Source organism: Hemicordylus capensis, chromosome 2, assembly GCF_027244095.1.
Source record: "Hemicordylus capensis ecotype Gifberg chromosome 2, rHemCap1.1.pri, whole genome shotgun sequence".
NCBI lineage: Eukaryota > Metazoa > Chordata > Lepidosauria > Squamata > Cordylidae > Hemicordylus > Hemicordylus capensis.
The window spans coordinates 348,503,001-348,525,365 of NC_069658.1; the positions used below are offsets into that span (position 1 = coordinate 348,503,001).

The 22,365-nt window shown below is 45.0% G+C and overlaps 1 protein-coding gene across 3 annotated transcripts in view; it reads right to left on the bottom strand.

Moving 5' to 3' along the window:
• Positions 1 to 22,365, bottom strand: part of TGFBI (transforming growth factor beta induced) — a 112,648-nt gene that overhangs the window by 67,993 nt on the left and 22,290 nt on the right. Inside the window, exons 1-2 of one of the 3 annotated variants that reach the window (XM_053296754.1) lie at positions 15,586 to 15,877; positions 9,892 to 9,990 (exon numbers count right to left, since the gene is read on the bottom strand). In XM_053296754.1, the coding sequence (XP_053152729.1) occupies positions 9,892 to 9,990; positions 15,586 to 15,704 (218 nt within the window). In that variant the 5' untranslated portion in view covers positions 15,705 to 15,877. Of the gene's footprint in view, positions 1 to 9,891; positions 9,991 to 15,585; positions 15,881 to 22,365 lie in introns of those variants that run through there. The other 2 variants (XM_053296756.1, XM_053296755.1) reach the window with 2 other exon arrangements.

The following is a 22,365-nucleotide window of genomic DNA, read 5'->3' on the forward strand; positions in this document are numbered from 1 at the left end:
CATTGAAAGTGTCAACTCAGTGTGCAACTGCTGTGAAAGGCCAATTGCATGCTAAGGATAATTAGAAAGGGGGTTGAAAATAAAACTGCTAATATTAAAATGCCCTTATATAAATCTATGGTGTGGTCACATTTGGAGTACTGTTTTGGTCACCGTATCTCAAAAATAAAACCACAGAACTGGAAAAGGTAAAGAAGAGGACAATCAAGATGATCAGGGGCCTATGAAGCAAGGCTACAGCATCTGGGACTTTTTTAGTTTAGTAAAAAGGTGACTAAGGGTAGACATGATAGAGATCTCTAAAAATTGTGCATAGTGTGGGGAGAGTGGATAGAGAAAATCTTATCCCTCTTTCATAACACTAGAACCAGAGGCAATCCCATGAAACTGATTGTCAGGAAATTTAGGACCAACAAAAGGAAAAAAAATTTCACACAGTGGATAGTTAATCTATGGAATTCTCTGCCATAGGATGTGGTGATGGCCACCAGCTTGGATGGCTTTGAGAGAGGCTTGGAAAAATTCATGGAGGACAGGTCTATCTATGGCTACTAGTCTTGATGGCTATTGGCCACCTCAAGGCCCAGAGGCAGGACACCTCTGAATACCAGTTGCAGGGAAGAAACAGCAGGAGAGAAGGCATACTGTCACCTCTTGGCTGTGGGCTTCCCTGAGGCACCTGGTGGGCCACTAAGGGAAACAGAATATTTGACTGAATGGGCTTGGGCCTGATTCAGCAGGGCTGTTCTTTTGATCAGAGAGACTAAAAATAGCCATATTTCTCTTTAAAATACTCAGTCCCTCCCACCTACTGCTTCATCTTATATAAAGCAAAAATATCAGAATTACATGTGTGTGCTTTTCTCAACACATGCATTCTGTATCAGAGAACACAACGTAGTATAAAAGACTGAGTTTCAGCTTAATCTGAGCCTGTTGGCATTTTTCAGAAACTGTAAAACAATCCTGTTCAGGCATGCTTTAGAAAGCGACTGGATATGCCAGATATTATTATGGCTTTCAGGGTCTTAACTCTGCATGAACTGTATATGATATCTTTTATTAAAAGCCTCTTGAGGCAGTGGAGAATAAACAGTATTTACAAAAATAATGTGATGCACAGCTGCACAATAATCTATTGTGGTCTCTATCAGTGAAGGACCAACATGCACTGCAGCATCCTACACAACTATACTGTGGAGATGAGAAAGAGTCAACCAGTTCAGCTAATCCCCTAAACTGCAGCCAATTCAATGTGTCCTAAAAGTAGTTGAGCCATATCATGGTATTCTTGCCTAAACATACAACCTCATCAAAGCTCAGGCAAGTTCATGCAAGACAGGAAATTACTAGTATCAACATTTTGCTGAATTATCATAAAATTCCCTTTCAGCCTAGTGGTTCATCACAAATATGTTTGGCAAATCTGTACTGAAGGAAAATTTTATGCCTTCTGGACAAGAGACACACCCTCCAGCTGCTCAAATGTTAGAAGGGTATACTTACCCTTTGATAAAAAAAACATTTATTTTATCAAAGGGCAAATATACCTTATTATATTAAGGTAATTAAGCATTTGACTAGAACCAGAAGACTGAGATAACCCTCCATTTCCCCCTCTAAACAGAAGAGTACATTATATAATCTCCAGACTTTATTCTTCTGTGAATAACAAAGGATTTCTCTCTAATGACTTCTTTTGCATGTTGTTATGTATGTGAAGTTGTTATGAAAGCTCCCAGATGGCTATTTCATACATGCAAGTCACAAGGCCCAACAGGGAATACCGATTGCTTAGCAGGGTGCAGAGTGAGCTCATAGGAGACATCTATAAATTCATTGATTCTTCTGCTCAGAACCTATCTGTGTACAAGTTGTTCATATGTAGAGCCCAGACCATGCAGTCAGAGCCGACATGCATACAAGTGGCTTCTGTGGAGGAAAAAACTGATTGGGGGAGCAGAGATGGAGGCACAATCCTGTCCTCTCATATGTTTAGTATTCCCTATTTGGTCATATGAATAGGACTACTGAGTGATGACATTGCATGTATCAATTCACCCCAGTAGTGACTCTACACAGTCATCCAATAAAGTGATCTAATTGTCTCTTTGCTTACTTAAGCAGGCATCTGTAAAATCATTTTTAAAAAGGAAAGGAGGAGTTCTTGCCAACCTTGCACTAAGCCCCAGAGAGCAGAGAGATTGAGCACTGCTTTTGCAACTCCGTAGGAGGTCTAGGAATTTTTCTTGCCTTCTTGAGGCTTAAGAGATGGGCACTGGATTTCATCAGTCTCACACAAGCCTTGCTGTTTTTTGAAGTCAGTGTGAGGTTTTCAGCCTTTTCCTGAGCCTGGAGAACAGTAGGACCTTATCAAAATGGGAGAGCCCCCCAAGAGAGCTCAGAAAGCAAAGACCTTGGGAAAGAAGCAGGGTTGGTAGGCACAAGTATTGGTTGCCTGCCAAGGCCAACCAAATCTGTGGGGCCCCCATGCTTTTCAATGGAGTTAACTTCCCCTCATCAAGTATGCAGTAATCAAGTACAGAAAAATCAAATGATATATATAAATATGTAAGCAAAGCCTGAGAAGCAAGTATTTTATAATTCTGTTTTCCTCAAAACACCATATGAGGGAGACTGAATTATAAAGTGCTTGCTTCTGAGGCCTTGCTGATGGGGAAAGGACAGAGGTACAGCTAGGTAATGTTGCAGCCTGGACTTAATGGCCTTTTGCCCCCCACCCCTGTAAGATAAGCATCATCCCCCTACACCCATGCACTATGACCTACACAGTATTTGACACATGGTTCTTGATGGCCCAAACAGCAACTGAACTCACAAGAATGCAAGGATGTAAAATAAGTATATTTATGCAGATATGCATTAGCAGAAACATTTCAAAATATTCCCATCCCACATATTTCTTTCCCCACTCTGACTTGTCTAAAGGATCCAATTCTAAGCAACTGAATTTGCGAGAATGTAAAGATATAAAACAAAACTCTTTATGTCTATATATTAGTACCTGCCACCACCACCCCACACACAAAAGCACCCAGAAGACAAACCATAGCATCAGGACTGTCCTTAGAGAGCCCTGGCAGGGTGCAGGACCCAGGGCAAATCATCCAATGTGGGGCCCCCTTCCAGTTAATTCTAATGGGGGTTAAAAGAGCAGGCCCAGGGCAATCACCCTGCTTGCCATGCCCTAAGGACAGCCCTGCATAGCAGTAGAAGCAACAGATCCTTCTTGGAGTCCCAGCGTGCAGACTCTCTCTCTCTCTCTCTCTCTCTCTCTCTCACACACACACACACACACACACACACACACACACACACACACACACACACATATACTTCCAAGACCTCAATCCGCAACATGAGAACGCAGTTGATTCAGTTTAACCATTGTTCTCTCTTACATGTTGGTGGTCTGGGTGTGTGTGTACTTAGTAACCCACCCAGCAAGGGAGGCATGCACTAGCTGACTGTCTCACCGGAGGCGTGCATGTGTGTCTACTGGGCCAGCCACCACGCTGCTGCCTCTCCCCTCACTGGCTGTTGCTGCCGCCGAGCCTCCAAACAGGAAGGGAGAGCCAAGGGCTGGCTGCTGTGGCTGCCTGTCTCTTACCTCCCAGGCCGCAGAGAGCACCTGGCCAGCCTCACCATAGCTGGAGCCCTGCTGCTGCCAAACAGCATGCTCACATGTTGGACTGGCTTATGCAATGTGTGCATCACATGCTCACTCACACTGTGCAGGCACACTGCTATGACCAGGTGGGGAAGCAACTCGGGCTGCTCCTGCTCACTAGGGTGACCCAGCAAGGTCCAGGCCCACGACCACAGCTGCCAAGGCAGCCACCGAGGGTGCACTCAGCCCTCAGCCCCCACCCCCGGCCATGCACGAGAAGAGATTGGGCCAGGTGGAAACAATCCACCAGGCCACTGGGACGCTTAAGATATTTGGGGGGTTCCCCAGAGGGTGTGGGCCCTTGCTGGCATTTATTTTGTCCATTGCTAAATATATTTGTGTCTGTTGTTAGTCTCTTTAAATTGACAGTTAAAGGGGCCATTGTCTATGCAGGAATCCGTAACTGAAGGTCTAACAGGACCTAGTACTGTGTACTAATAGTAACATGATGTTTCCTGTGCCTTTGGATATCCAGCTGAAGAATCAAGAAAGCAAAGAGATACAGAGCTCATGGAGGGCCTGCATATAACAATTGGTTGATCTAGGCCAACAGCCCCCACACTCACTCCAATCTCTAATTTGTTTATACATTTCAGTAGTGAAATGAATCAGAAGCCAAAATAAGCTAAAGCAGAGCCGGCAGTCCTTGGAAAGATCAGAGCTTCCTGGCTCACATCTCCTTCATTTTGGAATAAGTGATCATGTAAACAATAGTAGGACTGTTATCTCTGGTTTATAGAGGTTCCCAGCTGCATCAGAAATAGTGGCCTATGGTAGGGTTGCCAGGTCACAGTCCTGAAACTCTGCATATATCTGCCAATGCAGTGGGAGATGGAACAGCTGCGACTTCTACTGCCATTTCTGCCCTTAGTCTGTTATCCAATCTCCCAGCCCTCCTCTATTAGCAAACCTAAAACCCTCCTTCTCACAAATGATGAGGGAGGGTCAGATAGCAAGTCTGAGGGTGGGAGAAGTCACAGCTTCCACTGTATTGGCATATTTAGAGGTACAAGCATGATCTTCAAGTTGCAAACTGGCAAATTTGCCACCGAATGACCTGAAATATTATGAAGATTGTGCACATGACCAAAATCGCAGGGGCCGTGCAGGGCTGGAGGCCTGCCTCCCCACTCATGGGTGATTGCCATTTAACAGCTCCTTCACTCGCTGCAGGACCCAATCAGAACTGCAGCGAGTGGCAGAGCAGGCAGCGAGAAGAAGAAGTCCTCTGGCATTCCTCAGTGCCCCGCTCCAGGAGTGTAATGCTTTGTGGGATCCCTCCCTCAGCCAGGCACTCTTGCCTCCCAGCTGTGTGTGTGCTTGGGCTGCTTACAGCCCACACACACTTACGACCCCAAACCTGGGGTAAATTCCCAGGCTTGGGGCCAAGGCAGCACTGGGATTGGGACTGATCCCAATGCTTCACACAGGCAGCCAAGCTTGGCTGCTCATGTGAATAGCCTCAGAGTGCTTGTATGTATATAGGGGATACTATTTCATCCCCTCCGGGCTTGTTAGGATGAGTTGCTACTGCCCAAATTCTAAAAGGGGTTGGAGAAAGAGCAGAGTCATCGACACAAATGTCATACCATTCTTATGCCTCAGTCTGAAGCATTTGCAGAAGCCTGGAGATAGTGACCAAATTTAGACATAATAAGAAACCGGAGGCCCCTTCACCTCCAGTTTCCATAGCCGGCGCCACACGTCCAAATTTGGGAAACGGGAGTTCCCTGAACTCCTCTCTGAACCTTCAGTCAGAATGGAGTTTCGCCACCCTGAACTCTGGTTTTGCAGCGCCAGTGTTAAAGCTGAATGATGGCACTGCAGTTTCGGCCCCATGGAACGGAAGTTGAGGGAGGAAGCTCCTCCCTCACTCCAGCCCGATTGGCTGTGTGAGCTGTCATTCTGTCAAGAAGGAAGCTGCACAGCCAGTTCCTCCACCTCTCTGCAGTCTCACTAACTGCAGAAAGGCAGCTCTCCTAAATGGCCGAATTCGGATGGGAGAGCGGGGGTCGGGGAGGTGCAGAACCCTGCAGTTGGATCCACAGTTCTGCATTATGTGTGGATTTGGCCAATGTGCGCAGAACTAGCGGGTCAGCTGAAGAATGATAGCTCTGGTTGTGATAGCCCAGAAGTCACAACCACTGCTTGTCTCAAATAGCACTAAATGTCTTCGTAATACATTTCTAGTCCAGCTTGTTCAGCTGTGGAATCAGGGCAGAAGCTCAGAGATCAGCAGTGGGTACTTCTCAGGGCCCTGGGGCCTCAGCAGCTGCCCAATGACTCATGAAGCTTGCCGTGACAGTTTTTTCTTCCAGTCCCTTATGCTGTTAAATTCCATCTTGACTCAAGAGATTGGCTGAGCACTACAAAAATCTGGTTCCTTGTTTAGCTGGATAAGTCTCCCTCTCCCTCACCGCCCAATTTCCTGAGAAGGGCTGAGGTTTCCTGACAGCTTCTGTGCCTCTAACAGCAACATGACAGGGAGAAAGTTGTCAACAAGTTATATTTCCCCCTACATGAAGAAGAAATGCTATGAAACCTGCCCCTGTTGAATTCCTCTGTTCCCCTGTAAAAAGGCTCAGGCCTTATTTACAGCTGTAGCTAAAAAGAAATCTTACTCCACTCCTGAATGGTGCTCATGTTTTCAATGACACAGAAAAGATGCACATGTGAGATAGGAAAATGACTCCCTTTCACAAATCTGCAGTCTGAAACAAACTGTTGCACACTGCTAGTTAGTTCAGCTGACCTAGCATGATTAAAGCATGCCAAGCCCAGGAGAATCATGCTGCTATCAAAGAAGCCCGTGCTGCATTGGAAGGCCCATGTCGTGGTTACCTGGACAAAAGCTGGTGATGGAAGACAAGCAGAAATGTATTTTAGAGTAGCCCTTCTGAGAGGACCTTTGGTGAAGAGGAACTAACAGGACCCAACTTCAAAAAGAAAGGACACCATTGGACCCACTGTATGAATACTGTGCAACTAGCATAAATACATAATCTAGAAGAGAGAGAAAGAGGTCCCCCTAAAATAAAGGTGCATGTGGTCATTCTTTGTGGACAAGGAGGCAATTAACCTCTGTTTGCCCCAAAGGGAAAAAGTCCACAACCAATGATCATTCAGCTATTATCTTTCCTTGGTCACATGGCTTGGTACTGATCAGGTGTCATAATTTTACATTGGGTACTTCAGTGTCTTCTCCCATACCTAGAAGCATTTCCTCTCAGCATGTGTGTCAATTATGGTCAACAAATCTTTTTAAGCTGTATGCTAAATATGCCTAGATCTGTAGCATTCGAGTGATAGATTCCGTATGGCAAAACCAAAAACAAAGCTGGTGTATATTATTTTATCCAACATGCATCCTTCTCTTTTTTCAAGGACTCAAGGCCCAGACGAGCAGCAGCTCTCCTGCGGGCCGCCCATGGCTCACCCAGCAGCAACAGGGATTGGGTGCAGGGAAGTGCCGCCATGCTGCACCCCATCCCATCCCCCAGAGCCCAAATAATGCACCATGCGAGTGCCTGGTACCCTCCCATTTAGCAAGTGTCTGCTACAGCTGCCAAGCAGCCGCGGCAGACACACGATCAGTTAGCCCAGTCTGGGGGCACGCTTGAGCCCCAAACCTGGGCTAAGCAGCAGACTACTTTAGAGGGTTTGCCGCTGCACCACTACCGGAAGCCACATGACTCCTGACAGTTCTCACACACAGCGAAAACCGGGCTGGGCTTCCCTAGCCTGCTTTTTACTGCTTGTGAGAATAGCTTCAGTTTCTGATTGTATGAATGATCTCACAAGGTAATCATTTTTCTCCTTCCAAACAATTCTTTGAGGTTTGAGGTTAGGTCAAGAGAGAGAGGTTTGTTCAGGGCCACCCACAGCTTCATCACTGCATAGGAGTTTGAAACTGAGTTTCCCCCCTCCATGGCTCTTCACTCCTGAGTTTTAAACCTGCTGTTGTTTATGAGAAATGACATGTTCTCCAAGTAATATGTCAGGACTGCTTCCTCACTTAAGACAGATTTACGAGTTTTTAAATGGTGAAAGGTTGGTTACTGCTGCAATTGCCTCAGCATATACAGAAACATTTTATTTAACATCTCTGCAGATACACAGAGAAGTAGCTCAAATGAAATTAGCTGTCTGGAGTCTGTCTCATGAACATCTATGAGGCCATCTCAATCTCCAAATTCCAATGTTCTGGGATGTGCGTGACCTTCTGGAAGTTACACCTTCCCTAGAAGACTAGCAGACTTCAGCTCAAGACTGGCAGTCAGCCAGCCATGTACACATGCTTAATTAGGTGCAGACTGCCCCATCCAAAAGCATGTGTCAAGACCACTTACATAGGATGCTTTATGCAATCTCAATTGAATGCTAACATTTGTAGGAACAGCCCTTATACCTTGCAAGATGCACTCATTGGCTGAACAAGACTGTCAGATAAACAGACAGTTTTGCATACATTTTATCCACACAAACACATGCAATCACAATAGAACACTTCAAATGTTTTCACACATGACAGCGTCAATGGTTTTGCTTACATGGAAACTGCCTCCACGTGAAGTGATCGTAGGTTTGCCATCAACACATTCTATGTAAAAGTTGCCACTCCACCATTATGTGGTCTAATAATGAACAAATGGCTCAAGAAAAGAGACAGTGAGGTCATTCACATAATCAAAAATTGTGTTCTACCTGGGTTTGGGAGTTGTGTGTGCTTCCAGTTTTCAGTTGTGTGGAAGCAAGTTGTGCGGGTCACTTTTCCTCCTACCTTGCGTCCACACAACTGAAAATTGGGAGCACACACAGCTCCCAAACCTAGGTTGAACACAACTTTTTTTTATTTTGTGAATGACCTCAATAAGAAATAGGAGTGTTTATGCAGACATGGAGCCACTTTGAGTTATGAGGAAAAACTAGGTTCCCCTCACCCACCGCCATAACTACCTCTCAACCACTATTCTTGCTATCGACACCCAGCTCAAGTGATCTAACTAGGACATGAATATAGCTGCCTTGAGCATTCTACATAGTAGCTGCATGCTGCTGCCCCAGCTACAAACAAAGTCCCCTGGACTTGTGAAGTAATGACAGAAGGCTGGTTCAGAACAAGGAGAGGGGAGTACCAGGATCGCATACACTCTCCTCTCCTGCCCCAAGTACAGAGATTCCTTCCTTCTAATGCTGATGTGTGGTTAGGATTGCCAACCCTCCAGGTTTGGCCAGGAGTCTCCAGAATTCAGCATCACTCTCCAGGATTGAAAGCAATCCTACAGGCTTTAATGCTTGATACTGTGGGAAATATTGTGGGAGCGGGGGGAAATCTCCAGGAATTCCTTCAGTCAGAGCTGGCAACCCTCCTTGTGGTAAACCACACATCCATGTCGTCTAAACTAAGGCAGCGTTTGATCTTGGGTTGCAGGGCATGCACAAATGATAGTTTGCCAGCTTGGGCAAAACGCCAAACTATGGTTCACCATAAACCAAAATTGGAGGGTGGGAATCATGACATATGAGGGAGAAGAAAAGAAGAGGAAGAATAAGGAAGACACAGTCCCAAGGCTCCTCTCTGCTTTGTTGGTGCCAAAATGTACTTTCAGGAGAGCAAAGCAGAGCTTCAATTGCTCTTCCTTCTTCTCACTGCCCTGCACTCCAAAATCTTGATTTTGTGTTATGTCTGGGCCAGCCCTGATGTCACTCAGTTGAGGCATGCCCTTTATAATTGCGTGTGATGAGTGATCATTCAGATCAGCCCTCTACACCTGTTAGAATGCCCTGTGTTTTCTAGGACGTGTAGAAGGGCGATTCAGATTATCACCCCACACACGTGATTAAAGGGCATGCTGCAAGCATGTTGGCATGTCCTTAAGTGTCATTGAGGTGGATGCATTTGCACCATAGCCTCAGCATTATTGCATGTTGAAGCGATTGTAGGCTGAGGTGTACCTGAACCAGTCCTCTGTACCACCTCAGAGTGTGTTTCAATATGTGCAATATAATCAGAGACTTGAAAATCCTCGTTTTTGCTGCATGCCAGGGACTGCAAAAACAGAGGAGCTGTTAAGCACCTGGCAGGGCCTAATACAAAGTTGCTGGACTGGGTTTTCCTCAAGGGAGCACCCCACCCCTTTCCCAAGTAATCACATCTGTCTTCACACTATAGTCTCTCCTTAAGCCCCTCAAGTACTTACGTTGCTTTTCCACAGATTTTCCTCTGGTACCACAGTTTGCAGTTTGGCAAGTATTTCCTGTTTGTCCCAATGAGCTTCAGCACAGCACACACATTCGGACTACAGATAAGGGAAAGGGAGAAAAAGATGGTGAGTATCCCATTGAAACACCCTGGTGTTTAAATATGTCTTGTCAATAATGGATTTGAAAAGAAGCACTGTTTGCAAAGAAAGAATCTTTTATTCCTCTCACAACTTTCCAGGAGCATTTCCAGATGGGGCTTTGAGCTCGCTTCTCCTCTGGAATGGAGGGTGTGTGTTCACATATCGGCCAGATTTGCTCCGAAGTCCTGTAAGCTATTGCGGAGCACTCCAGACACAATTAGAGTTTTTTATTTGCATGTTAGAGCATAACCCGATTTATGTCTGGGGTAAAAAAATCCACTTTTAATGTCAGTTTTTGGGGGCAAATTCCAACTCACAGTAAAGCCTCACAGTTAAGCCTCTGTCTGGAAATGCTCCATGAGATGAGACTATAAAATGACTTTTATAAATTGAACTGAAATGTGAAAGAGCTTTCTCTTCATCAAGCCAGGTGTTTCCGCCCCCCCCCCCGCCCTTCTTCCCATGAATGAATATAAAAACTTGACCTTTTCTTCCCCTGACTACAAGAACAAGAATTTCAGATGCTATAATTAAAGCTATGTAAGTATTTCCATCAGAACACCAAGTCACTAGGAGTTATAATTCAGGAATAAACTAGGCTCCTAATTAAAACAAACCAAAAGGTTATACGTTCAAATCAATTGTACCAGGACAATGATGAAAGCCTACTGATTTTGAATGGTTTTTTGAAGGTAAACAATCAGATAAAGTACCCTCCTATACATGTTTACTCAGAAGTAAGCTCGGTTCTGCTTCATTGGGCTTAGTCTCAGGTATGTAAGCACAGGATTGCAGCTTTAATAGACTTTGAGGCCATTCACATGACCTGGCAGGCACGCGGGCAGAGGAAGGCTGCTCAAGCTCACCTTCTCCCCAGAAGAGCTGCTATGAGCGCAGACTGCACCCTCAGACGATCCATGCAGTGCAGAGCAATGGAGGCCATGATGACTCATCCCCACCTCTGGATATCCCACAATGCACCGCACCATGAGAGTGGTGCACTGAAGAGATCCCATGTCAGAGGGGTGAGTGCTCTAGGCACACAAGCCCAGCAACCAGGCTTGGGAGCAGGGTTAGGCTGGGCAGGAGCGCTGGGATCTGCACGGATCGCTGCGCTCCACACAAGCAGCCTAGTCCAAGATAGGCTGCCCTAGCTGAGGCTAGGCTGCTCGTGAGAACAACCTCTTCCTCTCAAGCCAAGTATATACTCTGTAGTCTCATCCTAAAGCTTGTGGTGCCACTTTGTCCATTGGTGTAAGCATGTTTTTACACCCATGTTGTAGTGATGCTGACAATTACAGAATTAATGTAATTCTCTGAGCATCAATGTGATGTGTTGTTTCTTGTTCTTAGGTCTGTGATTCTAACTAGGGATGTGCACAAATCAATTTTTTTGATTCCATTTGAGCCCAAAACAAATCACCCCTGATTTGTTTTATATCCAAATCTACCCCCTCCAAATCACTCCAGATTCGATTTGTATTTGCTTTGATTCGATTTGGATTTGGACCACTTAACAAGTTCCTAGGGGCACCAAATTTGGGTGGTTGTTAAGTCCCCAGGGGTGCCACCTACCACCCAAATTTCAAGGCAGTGGGACATTTGGTTGGTTTTTAATGAATTTTTAAAAGATTTTTACTGATTTTGAACATTTCTGCCATAGGAAATAATGGGGATTTGAAGTTGCCATAACCTAACCCTAAAACGGATCCCCAGCTTTCATTTTTTTAAAAAAGCTAAGCTCTAGCCCTTGTAGAAGTAAAGTTATGGAGCGAAATGTGCAGTCATTATTTTTCAAGTGTTTGGATTCTTTGTTGTATAATAACTTTTCCTCGTAATGAATCCTTATGAGGATTCGTTGCACACCTTCATTTCTTCTGTTCATTTTCACTGTCACTGGACAGTGTCAACTGTCAACTGCCATTTGTCAACTACACCCCACACCCCACCTGCAAGGCTGTGCGGAACTCATTTTAATTTTTAGGAATATTAAAATGTTTCGATTCTTTGGTGTCTAATAACTTTTCCTCATAATGAATCCCTATGAGGATTCATTATATGCCTTTGTTTCTTCTGCTCATTCTGACTATCACTGGACAGTGCCAACTGTCAACTGCCATGTGTCAGCTACATCCTCCCCACACACCGGCACACACTGGGGTACTCAGTTTATTTTTTTTAAGGTATTTTTGAAGTGTTTAGATTCTTTGGTGTCTTCATTACACACCTTCATTTCTTCTGTTCATTTTGATCCCACTGCTTTGCAGGTGGGGGTGAGGAATTAGTGGCATCCCATGTTCCAACTACCCCGTAACCCACAAGCCACTGGATACTCAGTTTATATTTTAGGAATTGTTGAGGTGTTTAGACTCTTTGGTGTGTAGTGAATCATCATAGGGATTCATTATGAGGAAAGTTTATTAGACACCAAAGAGCCTAAACACTTAAAAAAAAATCCTAGAACATAAACTGAGTAGTACTCCACTGCCTTGCAGGTGGGAGTGGGGTGTAATTGGCATATGACAGTTGACAGTTGGCACTGTCGAAAAGACAGTCAAAATGAATAGAAGATATGAAGGTCTGTAATAAATCCTCATAGGAATTCATTGAGGGAAAGTTATTATACACCAAGGAATCCAAACACTTGAAAAATAGTGACCACGCATTTTGCTCCATAACTCCACTTCTACAAAGGCTAGAGCTTAGCTTTTATTTTTAAATTAAAGCTGGGAATCTGGGGGAACTAATAGGAGGGATGCGAATCTTGAATCGATTCGAATTGAATCAGGCGCAATTCAATTTGTACCCAAATCTAACCAATGGACCACAGGTGTGATCTGTTTTGTCCCCAAATCACCCGAATCAGCTAGATTCAGGTATAAATCGATTTGTACCCAAATCAATTTGCACATCCCTAATTCTAACCCCTACTAGCTGAGCAGATCCCTGCTAACTGAGCAAAGAGGCACCTTTTAAAGTGGTGATATTTAGCAAGGGGAGAGCAACTGTCCCTATCCAACCCCAGCACAGCATCACTCCAGTGTTTGTTGCTGGTGGCAGCCTTATGTTTCTTTTTAGACTGTGAGCCCTTTGGGGACAGGGAAGGGAACTCTCTTCTTTCTTTTTTATATAAACCACTTTGAGGATTATTTGTTGAAATATGGTATATAAATAGTAACAACCATGCTTATGTGGAAGAGGACTTACTTCTTGGAAGATGCACAACACTGTGCAGTTAGAGAGAGAAATGCTGGTAAGACAGAAGTTTACCTGTACCTGGCATGGGTTCAGGATGGCTGGGATATGGTCAGGAACCTCATCAGATGCACTCCTATGCAGTTAGAAAGCTTGCCTGTTCCAACATCCTGCCCAATTAAGGTCTGGACAATGGTGGAAAGGATGGCAAACTTCATAAAACCATCTCTTCTCTATCCTATTCTTTCTTGTTCTTTAATTCTTTCTCCCCTGCCCCCCACCTATTCATATCCCTTCCCTTATCAGCTTCTTTGAGCTCCCTACACTACTCCAGTCAGCAAAAAAGATTTCTGGACTACAACAGTATCATTCATGCCAAGAAGGACCACTTAGTATTTGTACACACATAATCCAACAAATATTTCACAAATACTTTTTATGAGACAAGGTCAGTGACAATTTGGCACTAAAATGAATATTTCTTCCCTTTATTATATTCCAAGCCTTCCAGAACTTTCATCTCCTCTATGGGACAGCTTGATCTGATTCACTTTTGATTTAGTTCCAATATGTGTTGTTTACCTTTATGCAATTTGCCTTCATTTAATTCTTTAACAGAGTCTGACCTAAAATCTGCTCCTCTAGGCTCTAGCACATGCACTGAAGTTGAACTGGACAAAAAAAGATACCAGTGCATGATATGCACAAACAGGGCAGAAATGCCAAATTGCAACCTTTGCTATTTTATTTCATTTTAATCTCTTTGATTTTCTCCAGAGCCTTGGCATTAAGGGGAAAGCTCACATAAACCCATTTAACACAATCCCAGACTTCCCAAACACCTCTTGTCAAAGCACAAGGAAGACCCTGAAGCACCTTTTAGAACCTGGAAGATACCACTTTTACATGTATTGCTGTCATATTCAGCTCTCAAGAGCCTCTTTTTGGCTAAAGTGACTGTCAGCAATGTCTGAAAAGAGGTTTGAATCCCACCCTTCAATCATCTGCAGATCTCTGCTGGCAAATCCAGACTGTAGCACATGACTGCATGCAAGATTCTTTGCATGTGTAAGCTGGCTGGCACTGAGCTGGAGGTAGGGCCAGAAAATAGAGTGTGTTTCAAAAAGGGAGTAGAATTCAAACTGTCTTAGAAATGCTGGGCTAGCTGTACCTTTATGCCTTTAAATGGCAAGCAAATTATGACTTGCAGTTTGATTTGCTACCAGTCATCTGAATTCCATATAGAGCTGGTGCAGCACAGCCAAGAATCAGGACTTCCCTAATGTAAAGCTCACCTCTGCCATGAACTTAGCAAGCCTAAGCCTCAGCCTCCTGTGATATGGAGATAATATTACTTACCTACCTACCTTGCAGGTTTGTTGTAAGGATGACATCAAGATAATTCACGTGAAGTGCTTTGCACAGCCAAAAAGCATAATACAAATATTAAGTATTATATAGCTTTCAGAAGCTTTGCTAGGATAAAATTACTTTTTTAAAAAGTTTCATGTATAAATGCATGTATGGCACACATTTATTAATTATTTATTTATTCCATTTCTACACCGTCCACATACACACATTTATACAAAGGTGTTGTTTATTTAGCATAGGTTTGGAGAATAATTAAGAATGTCTCAGGAGAAGCTACCTTTCAAGTCACACAGAATTTTTCTTTGAGCAGGAAGAATTCTGTGCAATGCTGTGTAACTCAAAAGTTTCTCAGCCTGATTTTCCTATATAGTTGTAACACTAAAAAGCATCATCTAGGAACAATGCTAAAAAGCATCTAAAAGGCAACTTGGCACCATCTATTTAACTGGAATCTCGTCTATGGAGATTTTTTTATTTTTTATTTTTGCATGAGAATAGATATGGGGGGTCTCACGTTTTAAGGCAGCACACCTTATTACCAGAGTGGCATGATCCTCATCATGTGCCGAGTGCAACTCGGTCCCAGGGCTGAGGCATAGAAATTGCAGTCCAGTGACATTCATGGACTATTTGTCCTTTTTTCTGCTCCCCATTCCTACGTGGGAAGCAGCCATGAATGAACTGTTAGACCATGTAGCTCATCTTGTCTGGTACGGGCCGACCTAAATTAAACCGGTGAGCCAGCCTCATTCATTCCTTTCTACCTGACAGAGCTGGACGGAACCATTCTGACCGCATACAAGAAACTTCACTTGCTGGCTGAAAGTTTCCATTTAAAGCAAAACTTGAGACGCGTCGATCGGCTTCGACCTCAATGCAGCAACCTCCCCGCATCCCGTGCCAAGGCCCTCGGCGTCCCTGGAGGACTGTTTCACACAGCATCAGAGCGCCCGCTCCCTCTCTCCCTGCTTAGGGGCTTACCCTTGGTGCTTGCCCCGGAGTCGACTGTGATGCAGGATCTGTTGGTACGGGGTCCTGGCAGCCCAAGCGATGGTGAGCCACACGGCCAGGGCCAAAGGGACCAGCAGTCCTGCGCGCATCTTGAAGGAGGGACGGAGGGAGGGAGAAGAAATAGTCGAAGAAGATCGAGGCGATCGCGCTGCTGCTGTTGCTGGCAGCTGGCTGTTACCCACTCCCAAGGAGAGGCAGGCGGGACAGCCGAAGGGAGGGAAGGGAACAGTGAGCCACTAACCGAGTTGGGAGTCGCAGTTAAATAAAGCGCGAGCGAGGGCCGGAAGGGGGCGGGACGGGCCCAGCCTGGGCGATGCTCTGAGGAGGGGCGGCGGGCCGGTCCCAGCTACAGACAAACCCACCGAGCAGCAACAAGTGCCAGAGTGGGGGCGAGCAGGAACTCACTTTAAGCTCTCGGACTACTGAAGCTGATCATGAGTGGAAGCTGCAGGAGGGACCCCCGCCCCAGCCACACACACACACACACACACACACACACACACACACACACACACACACACATCTTTTGCCCATGATGGCAACTCCCGATGGACTATGAGTCCATCTCTGAATATGAGGTTTCAATACCTGTATGGTCTCCAGCCTTTGCTGTTTTCTAGTACCTGTCCCTGGTAAAACGCTGCCCCTATTTGATCCCAGTTTGCTTTCTAGAAAGACCAGGCGTGAGAGTCCACTGACTTCAAGATGGGTCTCAGTCAAAGTAAGTGTGCTCAAGACTGCAGCTGGGAAGGGGATATCTTTCCTTGGGATGAGAGAGCCGAGACTCCTGCTCTACCAAAGGCTGCAATCCAAGACATGCTCACTTCCCAGCAGACTCCCCCTAGGATCAGACTGTGAGCATGTTTTCTACATTCTTATATTGTTTTTCAAATAAATATGATCACTTTTCTAAGTTGATTAACGCACCTGGCCTGCAAAACCAGTGCAACACAGGCAACTGCAGAATCAATGAATACACCGCGTACAGTAGGCAAAAGGAAAAGTGGGGGGGAGCCCTAAACTATGCTCCAGCCTTGATCCTTAGAGTGGGAAAGGGGAAGGCTGTGTGTCTTTTAGCTGTGAAATGCTGGAGGATAGTCTCTGCCATGGACTCATTGTGTGGCTTTGGACCATTCTCTCCATGTCTGTTATCTGTCTACAAGGAGTAGCCTGCCACATGAAGTTGCTATCACGCTCTCAGCACAATCAAAACTGGAGAGCAGTTTGCAAACGTAAAGTGCTACATGCTACTAAGCAGCAGCATCTACTTATTTCTATAGCACTTTGAGCTAGGGTTGCCACCTTTTTGTTTGACAAGGCACCACTTGCGCCTTGTATAGGGGTGTGAGAAGTGACAGGCAGAAATTCAGATGCGATGCTTTTCACATTATTATTTATCCATACAGGAACTGCTTATGTCATTGAATGTGTCATTTGGCTGTTAGAGTTACATGAGCCTTGCCAGAAAAGTAGGTAGCAACCCATACTGTTACTATGCAGAGCGCTTTACCATCCTGTTGTTGTTGTTGTTGTTGTTGTTGTTAATCCACACAACAACAAAGTCAAACTATTGGGCTATCTAGCTCAACATTGTCTGTTGTGACTGATAACAGTCCACCACCATATTCTCAGACAGAGGACTTTCTCAATTCTAATACCTGAATTATTATTTTTTAACTAGAGACAACAAAATTTGAACCTAAGACTTCCTGTGGACATTGCATGTGTTCTGCCCTCAAGAGATTACTGTCTTTTTGTTCTAAGTAAAGTGAGGTCCACCTGAAGGAAGGAATTCTTATTTCAGCAAACATTTCAGGACATTTTATGATGGGCTTCTGTTACTGATTTTCTGAGTGCTGAGGCACATTGCTATCCTTATTGCTATTCTTAAAATTTTAATGGAATTCTATTTTATAAGTGTGTTGAACAAAGAGGGGAGACAGGGTATAATTTTTAAAATAAAAAATCATGTCCTCTTCAGATATGACATTTCTTCCTGAATCCTTCCCTCACCACACCCCCACCCCCACCACATGAACATATATATAGCCACCCAGAGACATAAGTTTGGGCGGAGTATAAATTTAATAAATAAATAAATAAATAAAATATTTCAGGAGTACGGAAAGACCAGTCTGCCCTGAGAAGAAGGCAAGAAAGGAGGCACCCAGGCCAGGGAGCTCTTGTCCTCAGCTCCTGAAAAGACCCACAGCCTGAGACAATGTTTTATTAATCTGTTATTCTTTTAATATTGTAAACCACTTTGGGTGCCTTTGTCAAGGCAGAAAGGTGGTATAAAAATGTAGTAAATAAATGATAATAAATAGCCCAAAGTGATAAGCCAAAGATAAATTTATATGATAAATAAATATGATAGATAGATACATAGATAGATAAATGGTAGCAGGGAAAACAGAGCCATGGTCTACCACCATGTTCTGTACTAGTTCAATTTAAAGAAACGGAAGATGTGTAAGAGCATAGGAAGCGTTTGAGGTGTATTGTGCCCAATGACGTCCGTTCCGGGCAAATTGACTTAACGTTTGTTCCAGGCAAATGGACTTAACGTCCATTCCAGGCAAATTGATGGAAAGTATCCTCAAGGATAAAATTGTAAAGCACATAGAAGAACAGGCCCAGCTGGGAGTGAACCAGCATGGCTTCCACAAATCTTGCCTCACAAACCTTTTGGAGTTCTTTGAGAGTGTCAACAAATGTGTGGATCAAGGTGATCCAGTTTACATAGTGTACCTGGACTTCCAAGAAGCTTTTGACAAAGTTCCTCATCAAAGACTCCTTAGGAAACTTAGCAATTATGGGATAAGGGGAAAAGTACATGTGTGGAATCTGGATTGCTAACTGGTTAAAAGACAGGAAACAGAGGGTAGGTATAAATGGAGAGTTTTCGCAATGGAGGGAAGTAAGGTCCCCCAGGGATTTGTACTGGGACTGGTGCTTTTTAATGTATTCATAAATGATCTAGAAGCAGGGGTAAGCAGTGAGGTGGCCAGATTTGCAGATGATACCAACCTCTTTCGGGTAGTGAAATCCCAAACGGATTATGAGGAGCTCCAAAAGGATCTCTCCAAACTGGGGGAGTGGGTGACAAAATGGCAATTGCGCTTCAGTGTTGGCAAGTGTAAAGTGATGCACATTGGGACGAAAACTCCCAGCTTCAAGTATACGCTGATGGGATCTGAGCTGTCAGTGAATGACCAGGAGAGGGATCTTGGGGTCGTGGTGGACATTAGGGATGTGCAAAAAATTTCGGGCACAGAACGATCTGTGCCCGAAATGAACAATTTCGGGTGATTCGGGGCCGAACCGAATCACCCCCGATGTCCCCCGAATTTTTTTGGGCACGAGCCGAATCACCCGAATTTCGGGCACAAAAAATTCGGGTGATTCGGTTCATGGTTGATTTTTGGTGATTTTTTAAAGTTTTAGTGACTTTGGGGCAGTTCAGGGGCATAGCATGGGATCTGGGCAAAAGGAGTGGGGTGGGGTGGTAGTGCCTAATGGGTGCAGGCTACCACCCCAATTTCAGGGGGATTGGGCAAAGGGCTGATTTTTGGTAAATTTCTGAAATTTTCATGTCTTTGGGGCAGATTGGGGCATATTGCGGCAGAAAGTGGGGCCTGGGGCAGAATAGTGTGGTGGGGTGGTAGTGCCTAATGGGTGCAGGCTACCACCCCAATTTCAGGGGGTTTGGACAAAGGGGTGATTTTTTGAGAATTTTTGAAGTTTTGGTGACTTTGGGGCAGTTTGGGGGCAGAAAGTGGATCTGCCCCAAAAGAGTGGGGTGGAGTGGTAGTGCCTAATGGGTGGAGGCTACCACACCAATTTCAGGGGGATTGGCAGAGGGCTGATTTTTTGAGAATTTTTGAAGTTTGGGTGTCTTTGGGGCAGATTGGGGGCAGAAAGTGGATCTGCCCCAAAGGAGTGGGGTGGGCTGCTAGATAGTGTCTAATGGGTGGAGGCTACCACCCATCCCCAATTTAAGAGTGATTGGGCAGGGGGTGAATTTTGGTGAATTTATTTGTATGAGGTTTGTCTTCATAAGGTGAAGTGTGCTAAATTGATTACTTCCTCATATTATTCATAGTAAAGGAAAGTGTGAAAAAGTGAAAGTGGGGTCATGAGAGTTATTTAATTGAAAAAAATCTCATTTGCTATGATAGAATGAGAATTCACACCTCAGAAGTTTTTTCTGAGGTGTGAATTCTCATTCTATCATAGCAAATGAGATTTTTTTCAATTAAACAACTCTCATGACCCCACTTTCACTTTTTCACACTTTCCTTTACTATGAATAATATGAGCAAGTAATCAATTTAGCACACTTCACCTTATGAAGACAAACCTCATACAAATAAATTCACCATAATTCACCCCTCTGCCCAATCACTCTTAAATTGGGGATGGGTGGTAACCTCCACCCATTAGGCACTATCTACCAGCCCACCCCACTCCTTTGGGGCAGACCCACTTTCTGCCCCCAATCTGCCCCAAAGACACCCAAACTTCAAAAATTCTCAAAAAATCAGCCCTCTGCCCAATCCCCCTGAAATTGGGGTGGTAGCCTCCACCCATTAGGCACTACCACTCCACCCCACTCTTTTGGGGCAGATCCACTTTCTGCCCCCAAACTGCCCCAAAGTCACCAAAACTTCAAAAATTCTCAAAAAATCACCCCTTTGTCCAAACCCCCTGAAATTGGGGTGGTAGCCTGCACCCATTAGGCACTACCACCCCACCACACTATTCTGCCCCAGGCCCCACTTTCTGCCCCAATATGCCCCAATCTGCCCCAAAGACATGAAAATTTCAGAAATTTACCAAAAATCAGCCCTTTGCCCAATCCCCCTGAAATTGGGGTGGTAGCCTGCACCCATTAGGCACTACCACCCCACCCAACTCCTTTTGCCCAGATCCCATGCTATGCCCCCGAACTGCCCCAAAGTCACAAAAACTTTAAAAATTCACAAAAAATCAGGACTTTGCCCAATCCCCCTGAAATTGGGGTGGTAGACTCTACCCATTGGGCACTACCACCCCACCCCAAAATTTTGCCCCTGGGCCCCTTTTTACCCCCCAAATCGATTCAGATTCGGATTCGGATTAAATCCGAATCCGAACCGAATCAAGGGTGATTCGGGTGACCCAGATTCGGGCACAAAACAGAACAGGGGTGATTCGGCTCGTGTCCGAGCCGAATCACCCAAAAACCCGAATTGCACACCCCTAGTGGACATATTGTTGAAAATGTCGACTCAATGTGCGGCAGCTGTGAAAAAGGCCAATTCCATGCTAAGGATCATTAGGAAGGGGATAGAAAATAAAACGGCTAATATTATAATGCCCTTATACAATGGTGCGGCCACACCTGGAGTACTGTGTACAATTCTGGTCACCATATCTAAAAAAGGACATTGTAGAACTGGAAAAGGTGCACCAGCACCAGCACCACTGCCCTAGCTGGCAAGCTGCTTGCCTTTCACTGCAGCTTGAGATTTGAAGGGTGGAGGGGAAGCCCTTTTTCTTTTAAACCTCAAACCATGCTGAAGGCAAGAAGCTTCTTGGATCGCTCTTCTGCTCCAGGAGTGGCGAGGGAGGGGAGAGAAGTGCAACTCCCTGAAGGACCCACAAGGTCAGAAGATACCCACTGGGGAGTTGCTCTTCTCCCCCTTCCTGAGGTGCAGCTCCTGAAAACCAGCCCAGCAGTCGAATAGGAGAGCAATCTAATTTGGCCTGATAGGGAAATTTTCAGGAACAGGGAGGCCGGCATGCCCCCCTGGCTGGATCAGGTTGGAGCCCTGACTTTTTCTGACCTTGTGTAGAACCCCACCCTTCTCCCTATCCCCAGTTTCTAGGATGCAACCGCTGAAAACCAGCCCAGCAGCTGAGTAAGAAATAAACATTTTTACACTGGTGCTAGGCTGTTTTTCAGGTACTGCGCCCTAGAAATCGTGGGGGGGGGGCTCCCCATGGGGGACTATACAGCCTGGTGGAATGTTGCCCTTCTTCCCCCTCCCCCTAATTTCCTGCCCCTCAGAAATAGGCTCACAGCCAAGTAAGAGAGATTTCAGCTCTGGGCTGGTTTTCAGGGGCTGCATCCTGGAAATTGGGGGTGGGAGTCCAAATCAATGTTGGAAAAATGATAGCGTTTCAACCTGATCCAACCAGATTGGCAGTTTATCAGTCCTCCTGACAAGGTCCTTATTGGGTCAGATTGGATTGGATTCAGCATTTCTCCCTGTGCACAGGCCTACAAACTATATCTTATATGAAAGGTGAAATTGCATCTGATGTGCCTAATATTTCTTTATGAAATAGCAAATAGCACTATCCAGATCAGGACCATGGCACGGAAGGAACGGGGCATTAACCCTTTTCCCTGACTCAGTTTGACTCAGTATAAGGCAGCTTCCTTTGTTTCCTCATAGTCCAGATCCAGAGTGGGAGGCCTGGTGCTATTTCCTTCAGGAGATAAACTCCCATTGGTTCCATTGGAAACTTCTTCTCTCCAGGAGCAAATATCAGTCATGGGGAGGGGCAATCTAGTTTGCAACTGTGGGGAAAAGAGATAATTGGCCCAACATAGTGGCATGGTCGGCCCTCCTCATCTTTAGTAAAGAAACGTTAAGCATGTCAGGGCCAATGACACATTATAGTCTGGCCCAATAACTTGTAGTTTGGCCCCAAGGCATATAGTTTTCCAGTGCAGTTAGGAATAAAAACAAGTGTTCT